This window comes from Misgurnus anguillicaudatus, chromosome 8 (assembly GCF_027580225.2).
Source record: "Misgurnus anguillicaudatus chromosome 8, ASM2758022v2, whole genome shotgun sequence".
In the NCBI taxonomy this organism is placed as follows: Eukaryota; Metazoa; Chordata; class Actinopteri; order Cypriniformes; family Cobitidae; genus Misgurnus; species Misgurnus anguillicaudatus.
Window position 1 is genome coordinate 18,447,933 of NC_073344.2, and position 12,228 is coordinate 18,460,160.

General features: G+C 39.3%; 1 protein-coding gene across 1 annotated transcript in view; it reads right to left on the bottom strand.

The window, feature by feature from the left end:
* Window positions 1-905: 905 nt before the first annotated feature.
* Window positions 906-12,228, bottom strand: part of kcnb1 (potassium voltage-gated channel, Shab-related subfamily, member 1) — a 36,651-nt gene continuing 25,328 nt past the window's right edge. Inside the window, exon 5 of the mRNA XM_055213922.2 lies at window positions 906-3,335. Coding sequence (XP_055069897.1) covers window positions 1,416-3,335 — 1,920 coding nt within the window. The 3' untranslated portion in view covers window positions 906-1,415. The remainder of the gene's footprint in view (window positions 3,336-12,228) is intronic.

The following is a 12,228-nucleotide window of genomic DNA, read 5'->3' on the forward strand; positions in this document are numbered from 1 at the left end:
GTCTTCAGGACATCGTCCGTCTACATACCTGTGAATACATGCTGGACTGTTTATGGTGAGGACAGGCGTGATAATGATCTTTTTTTTTTAAAGAAGGGATCATATCTGTGATGTAATTTGCAGGTAAACAAGCCCACAGAGCTCTTGTATTAAAAGTGATGAATGTTTTTATACTTTCAAAGTGATCATCTTGGTCACTTAGTACTTTGAGCCTGAATTACAATTTGGGACACAAAAGGTCCCATAAATCTTTATACTAAATCAACGTTTGAAAATAAACATTTTCACCGGCTATGTAAAAGTAAGAGACCATCTACCACACTTCACAGGATCTTCTAGAAAATACTTTAGAAATATATATCTATGCTTATTTATTCAGAAATATTCGGCATCATCTGCTATGAAATTGTCAATCTTACTGAAGTGTTGAATTGACCTGAAGTTTTCGGTAGTTTCCTCTATCTTAAGGTTTGCAGGGAGAGGTACGTTTCCGTTCACCGTGGTTCTTGCTTCGGTTTGGGCTGCCGATCTGCATGTGCAGTTTTTTTGATATGTGATAAACATGGCCATTGCAAGAATGATACACAGATACAGCGTGATGCGTACCTTCTGTTACTTTTAAACACACAACGTTGTTTTGTGAATACATTTTGCCATAACAGAACATGAAAGAATGGTAAATTTAAAGATTTTGGTCTCTTCTAATAAGGTCATTCTTACTGGTGAATTTGAAACAAGAATATTTCTAGAGATAATCTTCATGTCTATATAAAAATAAATCAAGTTAGAATCACACACTATGTGAATTTGGAGAGTGGGTATGTTTGCAGGAATGTAACTTATATACGTTATACCAACAGCCCTCCCTATATCATATAGTCTTATAGCACACTATCACTCATCAATGCAGTTACCCAAGGCCAGTTTATTAGGTGCACCAGTAAACAGGGTGTATTGTATCTAATGATAAACTTTAAGGTGGGCTCTGGACAGTGGCTAGCTAACGTAGGCAGTGACAGACCATCCCCTTGATTTTCCATACACATGTGCGCTTTAATGTCTGGTAAGTTTTCGGCCTTCAAGCTTTACAATAAATTCTATTCTTGTCACTAACAACTACGTGCCAGATCTGTTCTGGCTTGATCCTGGCCCTGGGACCCACCAATGCAGGGTTGTTTACAGAGGAGAAAAAGGGCAAGAGGTGTAGGCAGTGGTACATCCTCAAGATCCTGTTTCTTAATGATGTAACATGACCTCTGTTTTCCAGTGATCTCTCCCGCATAAAGTCACCAGGGTAGGCCCTTTGGTCAGATGCCTGTAAAATGATTCTCCAATGCACATTAGTCTCTGTTTCCTCCGGTGTCCTTGACTGAACTTGGCCTACTTTACCTTCTTGGACTCATGACTCGGGGGCCTCAGTGGCCCTTATCAAAAGTGTTGGAATGTCCCCTGTCCCCTTTGGGTCTTTGTGAGTTTTCTGAAGCCACATGATTCTCGTGGCTAACGCCTGGGCTACTTCCTAATGGAAAAAGGCAGTTCTGACCTAGCAGCCTCTGGGCGGCTTCCAGGTGGTTGGTGCCCCCCTGGTAAGCGCTGAGCCGAGGCTTGGAGCTCAGCAGGCGCTCCGAAGGGGCGCTTTCACGCAAATGCTCCTCATCGTCTGTGTCGGCGTCGATGTACTTGCTGATGGAGGCGTCGTGGAAAGTAAAGACTGCAGGGGTGCGTGCCTTCTTCTCAGGTGTTTTAGTTGGAGTCCTGCTGCTGGCAGTTGTGTAGACTGACACCTCTGGACTTAAGATGGAGTGGTCTGAAAGAATTGAGCTGTCGGACTGAGGACCACCTGATAGGCTGGTCTCCCCACAACTGCGATGATTAACCTTGACTGAATGGATTTTCTGAGAACTTCCAAGTGTATTTTGTTGGCGTAAACCGTCTATGTTAAGAGGTTTAGCACCAGAACATGGTGGTGCGAGCATGGTCTCGTGTTCCATGGTGGTTTGCAGACTTGGGTTAGCACTGACTCGACCAGAGAGGCCAGAACCAGGGCTGTGGGAGAAACGAGAGCTCTCTAGGAAAGACAAGCCACCTGCTGGATTGTAGGGAAATCGTGGGTTCTCTTGAAAGTCTGTTGCACAGCTTATATAGCTCTCAATGCTGGAAAGACTTTTCATGTCCACCACTCCTTCGCGACCCCCATTCAACGGGTCTCCTCCTTGACCCGGCAAGGCTCCAAGCTCAATTTCATCCCTTCTGTGTCCTGCTCGGGATGTATTTTTGTCTTTGGTGTTTAGGTTGGGCTGTGACTGAGTCTTAGCCATCTGGTTGTACATTTCTTCTAGTTTCTGTGCATTAAGCCTCTGTGGACTAGAAGACCTTGGCTTGTTTGGGGAACCTTGCTCTGGGTTAAAGGAACGATTAGAGCTGGTCTCAGATGTTGCCCGTTTGGATGACCATTTCCACCGACTGGGTGAGAGGTGGTTGTCATTGGACCTCTCGCCCTTGTCCATCACCACCACATCTAGAAGATCTGCCCCTCGAGAAAATGCTTCTCTAACATTCATAGACACTATACTGCCATTACGCTTGGCTCGTTCTAGAGCCTCGCGTCTCTTGATGGCTTTTTCCTGTCTTTTCTGTTCTTTGTAGAATTCGGAGAAGTTGTTAACGATAATGGGAATGGGTAGGGCGATCACTAATACTCCTGCTATGCAACAAAGACCACCAACTATTTTACCCAGTAGCGTCTTGGGGTATATATCACCATATCCCACAGTGGTCATGGTAATAGTGGCCCACCAGAAAGAGGCAGGGATGCTCTTGAACTTGGTGTCATCCTCATCCTTTTCAGCAAAGAAAACTAGACTGGAAAATATCATGATCCCCATTGCCAAGAAGAGGATAAGCAGGCCTAGCTCATTGTAACTCCGTCGCAGTGTGAAACCCAGAGACTGCAACCCAGTGGAGTGACGTGCCAATTTGAGGATTCGCAGAATTCGCATGATTCGAAAGATTTGCACCACTCGTCGTACATTCTGGAACTGCAGCACACTCTTGTTGGACTCTGTCAGGAAAATGGTGACGTAATACGGTAAAATTGCCAGAAGGTCGATGACGTTAAGGGGACCTTTAAAGAATTTCCACTTGTTTGGTGATGAAAGGAAACGAAGAAGATATTCCATAGTAAACCAAGCGATGCACACTGCCTCCACGTGGGCTAGCTGTGGATTATCAGTAGTCTGACCAAATTCATCTGTGTCTTGCAGCTCCGGGAGGGTGTTCAGGGACAAAGCAATAGTGGAGAGCACAATGAATAGGATAGAGATGATGGCCAAGATCTGAAAGACAAAAATCAAACAAAGTCCATTATTAAAAATAAAACCTGCAAATTAAGGAATGCTGAGGCAGGACCTCATTAAATTTTGGTATTGTGAAAGTTTGATTGTTTCTTCTACTAGATGGAAAACGCAGCTCTGAGCCCTGTTGCATGAACATACATAAGTGAGGGTTTCCCTGAGACAGGAAAAAGGGATTTCTTTAAGAGTGTTGCAACAAACGTCTTAACTGTCATCCTTACCCAAGTATTTATACCAAGTATTTTACGGTAGTCTCTGTCAAAACACGGTATTGGAGAAGTGGTTGCAATAGTTACAAAATCTTACACTGTAAAAAAATCAACGCACAACAGATGGTGGATTTGTGTACAATGAAACATCACAAATAACAAATTGTAAAGTACAGCATGTATAAAGCCTTAAAGTAATCCAAATTTTTAAAGCACTTTGGATTGACTGACGATCAAACTGATATTCTCCTAACTAGTGCCTATCACTTTTTCCAAGGGATTATTGCGTTCATTAGAAATGCGCATTGGTACTTCCTTTTCTTAAATAACCATAAAATCAGCCATTGCATGTGACATTAAAGGAATAGTCTACTCATTTTCAATATTAAAATATGTTATTACCTTAACTAAGAATTGTTGATACATCCCTCTATCATCTGTGTGCGTGCACGTAAGCGCTGGAGCGCGCTGCGACGCTTCGATAGCATTTAGCTTAGCCCCATTTATTCAATGGTACCAATCAGAGATAAAGTTAGAAGCGACCAAACATATCAACGTTTTTCCTATTTAAGACGAGTAGTTATACGAGCAAGTTTGGTGGTACAAAATAATACGTATCGCTTTTCTAAGCGGATTTAAAAGTGGAACTATAATTTACGGCGTAATAGCACTTTTGGGAGTACTTCGACTCAGCGCACTAACACCCTCCCTCTCCGATTATGAGAGGGAGAAGGGGAGCGGACTTTTCAGGCGAGTCGAAGTACTCCCAAAAGTGCTATTACGCCATAAAATATAGTTCCTCTTTTAAATCTGCTTAGAAAAGCGCTACGTTTTATTTTGTACCACCAAACTTGCTTGTATAACTACTCGTCTTAAATAGGAAAAACGTTGATGTGTTTGGTCACTTCTAACTTTATCTCTGATTGGTACCATTGAATGAATGGGGCTAAGCTAAATGCTATCGAAGTGTCGCAGCGCGCTCCAGTGCTTATGTGCACACACACAGATGATAGAGGGATGTATCAACAATTCTTAGTTAAGGTAATAACATAGTTTAATATTGAAAATGAGTAGACTATTCCTTTAAGGGACCTGCTATGGTCCTTAACATTTTAAAGGTAAAATGGGTACTAAAGACTTTGTAGCAACGCATAGCAGAACTTAAGGGAAAACTTTAGCATTTAAAGGTGAAGTGTGTAAATTTTAGCAGCATCTAGTGGTGAGGTTGCGAATTGCAAACAATGGCTCAGTCCACTGCTCACCCCCTTGCTTTTGAAACGCATAGAGAAGCTATGGTAGCCGCCACTGGAAAAACATGTCATCAACGGAGACAACTTAGTAAAAACGTTTGTCCGTTAAGGGCTTCTGTAGAAACATGGCAACTTCCACGTAAGGGGACCCTCGGTGTATGTAGATAAAAACCTCTCATTCTAAGGTAATAAAACCATAACGGTTCATTATAAAAAGGTCATTATACACCCCTGATAATATAGTTTTGTATATTATTTAGCATTTCGGTCAAGAGATACTTTTAAAAATTACACACTACACCTTTAAGGGAAAATATTTATTAACAGCATAATGGTTCCTTAATGTAACGTGCAAACCAAAGCCTTTACGCCCGTGGCTGGCGAAAGGTTTTTAATTGTTTTCTATGGAGGCGTTTCGTTTTTTTACAAAAGCCAGCTCATCAATGTCACTTCTCACTCGCCTGTCCTGGGGCGGGACAAATATCACAACCACCAACTGGTGTTCAATGACTGATAAAGCAGAAGTATCATAGCAATTAAAGCGCTCAGCTGAAAAAAGCTGACAAGCGCCTACAGTCGGCGTCTGCCTGGCATTTTCAGATGCTCTTAAATGCTTTGGTGTGCACGCCCCCTTAGTGAACGCTTAGGTTTTTTCTTGCAACCCATGTCTCATTAAAGATACCATTAATCTTATCTCTAAACTATATCTAAGGGCTTTTACGCAACAGGGCACTAGTACTTAGATCTAGACAGTATGCATGTTGGAATAGGCTTTATGCACATCTGCTCTACTTCCTGAACTTCAGCCAGCTCCTTGTTTCCTGTCTGCCATTATTGGTCAAACTGATTAATCCAGGAGTGCCTGACCTCAGTAGTCACAACAACAATAATCAGACACACCTGGATCAATCAGTCCGTCCAATAATGGCAGACAGGAATCAAGGAGCTGGCTGAAGTTCAGGAAGTAGTGCAGCTGGGCATAAAGCCTATTGGATATAAATCTTCCACAGAGGAATTTTTGCTTTGATTAAGCCTGACTAGCACTTATAGAGAAAATTAAAAAAGAGCAATGACAAGATAGCACTAATTTTACCCTAAACCAAAGAAACCAAACTGCAAATTGTCTTCTACGCGAGTAGGTGAATAACTGAACAACATGTTGAATGGCAAGATATTGTGACATAATGGCTTACTCATAGGTCAAAAGCATTGTAAATTAGTAAATGAGCAATATATTACTTATATGTGCATGCCAATGTAGATCAAGACATAACCAGTTAACAAGAATATTGGTTTATAAAGCAAATGCCACCAAATAACGGATAATTTTGTTGGTCACCAACAGCCTCGTGGCATTTTCGTCCCTTCTGTTTCATCCTGCTAATCTCTATTTGTTAATATTATCAAATAAATGTCTTTTCTATGGATAGCATTGAAAATCATTTGTGAATCAGCGCGTTCACAGGTGTATCCCTGTGTGTATTAAGGTGTCTAAGAGGAGATGATACCCTCCAGTCATGTGAGTCACGAGGGAAAAGTTAGAGGTGTTAAGCAGATTATATATCGCCCGTAACCAATAAACAGCAAAGATTAGGCCTTTATTTATAAGCTTGCCAAAGCTTATTATTTCACATGGGTATCAGTAGCCACAATCTCTAATTCACATTAGGGCTTTCATCCCCCTCCTAGTTGTTCTTTACAGTCTCATTAAAAAGACTTGGCTGGCTTTTTGTAATGTTATTGACATGTATTGATTTACATTTTATGTTGGTTTAAATGATCTTTTGGTCATGAAGACTCCTCTATAATCGCCAATAAGCAATTAGTGTAGCAAACCATTATAAGAAATCCCTTTAGAAAACCAAACAACAAAAGCTTTATCTAGAGAGCAAATGCTTCTCGTATTTTACCCAATTGTCTCACCTAGAAAGATTGTCCATTGCCCTGCAGAGATTAGAAAGAGGTATACGTTAAAATTTATAGCTTTACACCCTTACAACTGTCTCATTTGTGTCTGTTCTCAAGGCTTTTTACGAGAAACATCCGAGACAGACTTGATGCTTTGAAGAACCAACTGAGCACGCCATTAAGTCTCTCGAGCCAGAAAAAAAGCACCTTTCAAGCAATAACATCCTTTCTATGTGCTTTACTACAGCACTGAGCAGAGCAGACAAAGTGATTCTGAACCCTGGAGGTAAGAAAGACTCCTTTATAGGCCGAACATTTGTGTAAGTGTGTGCGCGTGCATTAAAATGCATTCTTAATGTGCAAAACTGAAAAGGGCAGCTACAAAAGACAGTCCAAGAGATTGACAATGTTCAGACGTTAAACTGGGAATTGCATTTTAAGAGGGCTTAGCGCCAATTCCCCATGCGCAATCAATTGAGCCATTGACCAAGTGATAATCTGTAAATAAGGCTCATGCTGAGCAAAGCGTAACAGGGTCAGCTCCCTGCGTGGAGACGGCAAAGGATGCTCCGGGAGAAATCCCAGGATTTCTGCGTCATCACAGGTGAGTGGCTCATTATCACATCCAGTAGGGTGCTCATACAAATTATGCTCTACTGGGACGCATGCACCAGATATACTAATATGCATAAACACAAACACACACACACCAAAATCTGCTGGGCACAGCATGGCATCCTCTAAAAGGCTATTCAAACCTGGCATCCCGAAAGAAAAATCACAAATGAGATTTTTTTAATAGCCGAGTTGTTTCTCTTATTAAAAGAGCAAATAGAAAGTTTTGCTCAAGTCATCTGCTTCCAGTACCAGACAGAAATGTACTCACAAACCGTGTCACAATTTTTTCAAATTTCAAAGTGGTACATATACACTGTCGAAATGTTATTGTCACTGGGGTGGTACCCACAGATGTTTCTTTTTATACCTTTCGGAGTACAAAATTATGCCCTAAGGACCTATTGTGTATCTTTAAAGGCGGAGTCCACGATGTTTGAAAGCCAATGTTGATATTTGAAATCACCTAAACAAACACGCCCCTACCCCAATAGAATCTGGACCTTCTGTTGATAGACTCGCCCCACACATACGCAACCCGGCAAGTATGTCGGTTAGTAGACACGCTCCTTACTGCTGATTGGCTATAAGTGTGTTTTGGTAGTCGGCCCGTCTCCTTTTCCAAACATCGTGGACTCCGCCTTTAAAGGGACACTTCACCCATTTGCATAAAGTTTTGTATAGTTAGAGACCTAGTCATGTTTTTGAATGGTCGTGCATTATTTCCTCAGTTACGGCTGAGACAGGAGAAATACAGATTTCAGTGTTGCACTTCCTTCTTTCAATGATGTAAAAATCATCATATTGCATCATTGAAAGAAGGAAGTGCTAAATCTTTGTTGAAGGAGTGAGACTACAAACACCCCTTTTCTTGGTCAAATAGGCACCAAATTCTAAATGTATCTTACATATCAACTACAAATATAACACACTTTCAATAATGATTAATGTTTTTATGGGTGAAATGCTCCTTTAAGGACCAGTTAAAGGAAAACATCACACTTTTTCAATATTTTACTATGTTCTTACTTCAACTTAGACAAATAAATACATACCTTTTTTTCAATTTGTGCACTTTTAATCTTTGTACAGTGCCTCGTAAATGTGTTAGCATTTAGCCTAGCCCCATTCATTCCTATGGATCCAAAAAGGGATGAATTTAAAAGCCACTAAACACTTTCATGTTTTTTTCTATTTAAAGACTGTTACATGAGTAGTTACATGTATGGTGGCACAAAATAAAACTTTTGTTTGAAATCATAGGAATGAATGGGGCTAGGCTAAATGCTAACACATTTAAGAAGTGCTGTACTAAGATTAAAAGTGCATGTATTGAAAAAAGACAGGTATGTATTAATTCATCTAAGTTGAGGTAAGAACATAGTAAAATATTGAAAAACGGTGGTGTTTTCCTTTAAATGTTAAGGGTACAAAACATTAAACTGTACCTTTAAAGATGCAGTGTGTCATTTTTAGAAGGATCTTTTGACAGAAATGGAAAATAATATACAAAACTATATTATCAGGGGTGTATAAAAACCTTTCATAATGAACGTTATGTGTTTGTTATCTTATAATAAGATGTTTTTATCTACATACACAGAGGGTCCCCTTACATGGAAGTCGCCTTTTTGGGCACCCATGTTTCTACAGAAGCCCTCAACAGACAAACTTTTTTTACTAAGTTGTCTCCGACAATGACATGTTTGTCTGGTGGTGGCTACAGTAGTTTCTCTATGTGTTTCAAAAGCAAGAGGTGAGCAGTGGACTGAGCCGTTGGTTGCAATTCACCAGCTCACCACTAGATGCAGCTAAATTACACACTGCACCTTTAAAGGAACACTTCACTTTTTTGAAAATATTTGCTACTTTTCCAGCTCCACTAGAGTTAAATAATTGATTTTTACCGTTTTGGAATCCATTCAACCAATCTCCGGGTCTGGCGTTAACACTTTTAGCATAGCTTAGCATAATCCATTGAATCTGATTAGACCATTAGCATCATGCTCAAAAATGACCAAAGAGTTTTGATATTTTTATTTTTTGATATTTAAAACTTGATGTAATTACAGAAGAGTCAAGTTTTAAATAGGAAAAATTTCAAAACTCTTTGGTCATTTTTGAGTGTGATGCTAATGGTCTAATCATATTCAATGGATTATGCTAAGCTATGCCAAAAGTGGTACCGAATGGATTCCAAAACAGTAAAAACTTATTGTTTAACTCTAGGGGAGCTGGAAAATTAGTTTTTTTTTTCAAAAAAAGTGGAGTGTCCCTTTAAAGCTCACAATAGGTCCTCAAGGTACAGTAATGTACCCGAAAAGATTTTTCTGACGTATAGGAAAAATAAACAAGGGAGATGAAATATCAGGGCAATTCTTTCTTCAAGATTGCAGTAAAATTAAATAGGGAAAACTGCTAAATAACCCACTATATAAAAAGCAAACATGTAACCGTATTATATGACCCTCTTGTGATTGGAAGAGAGGTGTCCCGTGTTGGTGATTACTCTCAAGGATCGTTATCAGCACTGCTGCTGATCCCATTGGAGAAAAATACAGATATATTATCAAAACTCGATATATGGCACTACTCTGCTTTACAGTTTTTCCCTGAGATCAGATAACATCATGTATGTCTTCTTTACTCATACTATGCACTCTTAAAAGTAAAGGTCCTTCCAACTATGCCATAGATAAGAAAAAACATTTTTTGTCTGTAAGGTTCCACAAAAAACCTTTTACATCCGAAGAACCTTTCAGTTTACAAAAGGCTCTTTTAAGTAAAAAAGGTTGAAAAAAGAACTTTTGACTGAATGGTTCTTTGAGGAACCAAAAAAGCTTCTTCTATGGCATTGCTGTAAAAAACCTTTGAAGCAATTTTAATATTGTATGTCAACTATTGTCACCTTTGCTTGCATTTCTCCATTCTAGATAAATCTATGACAAATACTGAAATATAATTATATAAGTCTGAGCTATGAAAGCGTAACCTTGGTCTGGGTTAAAGCATTCATAATAACTGAGGGTTTTAGAGGTCTTATTGAGTATTTCTGTCTGTGTAATAGAGAAACAGGATAATCGTGTGCATCATAAGTACATACAGGTATACGCCATTTTTATCATACACTTCCTTTGACCTTAACTTCTGACATTCATCCATTGCTGCAGTATTGTCATGGCAACCATTCAAGCTCGATCGGAGACAATCACTTGAAAAGGTTTGTTGTAAAAGTCTCTTATAATCAGCTCAAACATCATTTTCAGTTGGCTACTTACAAACATAAGAGGTCAAAAAGTTAATTGAAAAAATGATGAAAATGTCTTCTAGTAAAGCTTTGGTAGATTTCCATGCTGTGTAGCTTGTAGCTTACATACAGCTTGTAGTATACAGTAATGTATGCAGTACTCACTGTTAGTGGAAGATGTGATGGGGCAAAAAAAAAAAAAAAAACGGGATGGATTTTATCAATATGTCAAGGCTGCAGCTTTCACAACATGTACCGTTGACGTTAATACTGTAGTTTATTTGAATCATTTGAGATATCCCAAATAAAGCACAAACCTTACAGATGGTTATTAGTGATGGCTCACTAGTGACTATCTTTACATTTGCTCCTACACCAAAAAAATGAAAATTCTGTCATCATTTTCTCATGTTGCTACAAACCCGTATAAATTTCTTTGTTCGGATGAACGCAAAGGAAGATATTTTGAGGATTGTCTGTAAACAAACCGTTTATGCACCCCATTCACTAGTATTATTTTTTTCCTACATTGGAAGTGAATGGGGCTTATGAACGGTTTGTTTACAAACATTCCTCAAAATATTTTCCTTCACTCAAATAATGTATACAGGTTTGTAACAACATGAGAGTGAGCTATCCCTTTAAAGGAATATTCCATTTTCTTAAAAGAAAAATCCAGATAATTTACTCACCACCATGTCATCCAAAATGTTGATGTCTTTCTTTGTTCAGTCGAGAAGAAATTATGTTTTTTGAGGAAAACATTGCAGAATTTTTCTCATTTTAATGGACTTTAATAGAGCCCAACATTTAATACTTAACTCAACACGTAACAGTTTTTTTCAACGGAGTTTCAAATGACTATAAACAATTCCAAACAAGGCATAAGGGTCTTATCTAGCGAAACGATTGTCATTTTTGACAAGAAAAATAAAAAATATCCACTTTTAAACCACAACTTCTCGTCCAGAGCCGGCCGTGATGCGCCAGCGTGACCCCGCGCAATACGCCATGACGTCAAGAGGTCACAGAGGACGAACGCGAAACTCCGCCCCAGTGTTTACAAGTGTGGTGAAGGAGGACCGTTCCGACGTTGTTGTATGTCAACTGATACTAATTAATGTCTTTGTGTCATTTTATTGTTTACAATGGTCCGCAAATTTGCGTTTTATATATGTAACACGTGACCTCCCTACGTCACTACGCATTTACGTTAGGTTGCGCTGGACCGGACTTAGACGAAAAGTTGTGGTTCAAAAGAGCACATCCTTTACCTCTCTTGTCAAAAATGACAATCGTTTTGCTAGATAAGACCCTTATGCCTCGTTTGGGATTGTTTATAGTCCTTTGAAACTCCGTTGAAAAAAACTGTTAAGTGTTGAGTTAAGTATTAAATGTTGGGCTCTATTAAAGTCCATTAAAATGAGAAAAATCCTGCAATGTTTTCCTCAAAAAACATAATTTCTTCTCGACTGAACAAAGAAAGACATCAACATTTTGGATGACAAGGTGGTGAGTAAATTCTCTGGATTTTTCTTTTAAGAAAATGGAATATTCCTTTAAGATAAAGACCTTACTGTGGGTTTACACCAGATGCGAGTTCAACGATTTGTGCGAGTAGATTACATACAAAGTCTACGCAAAGA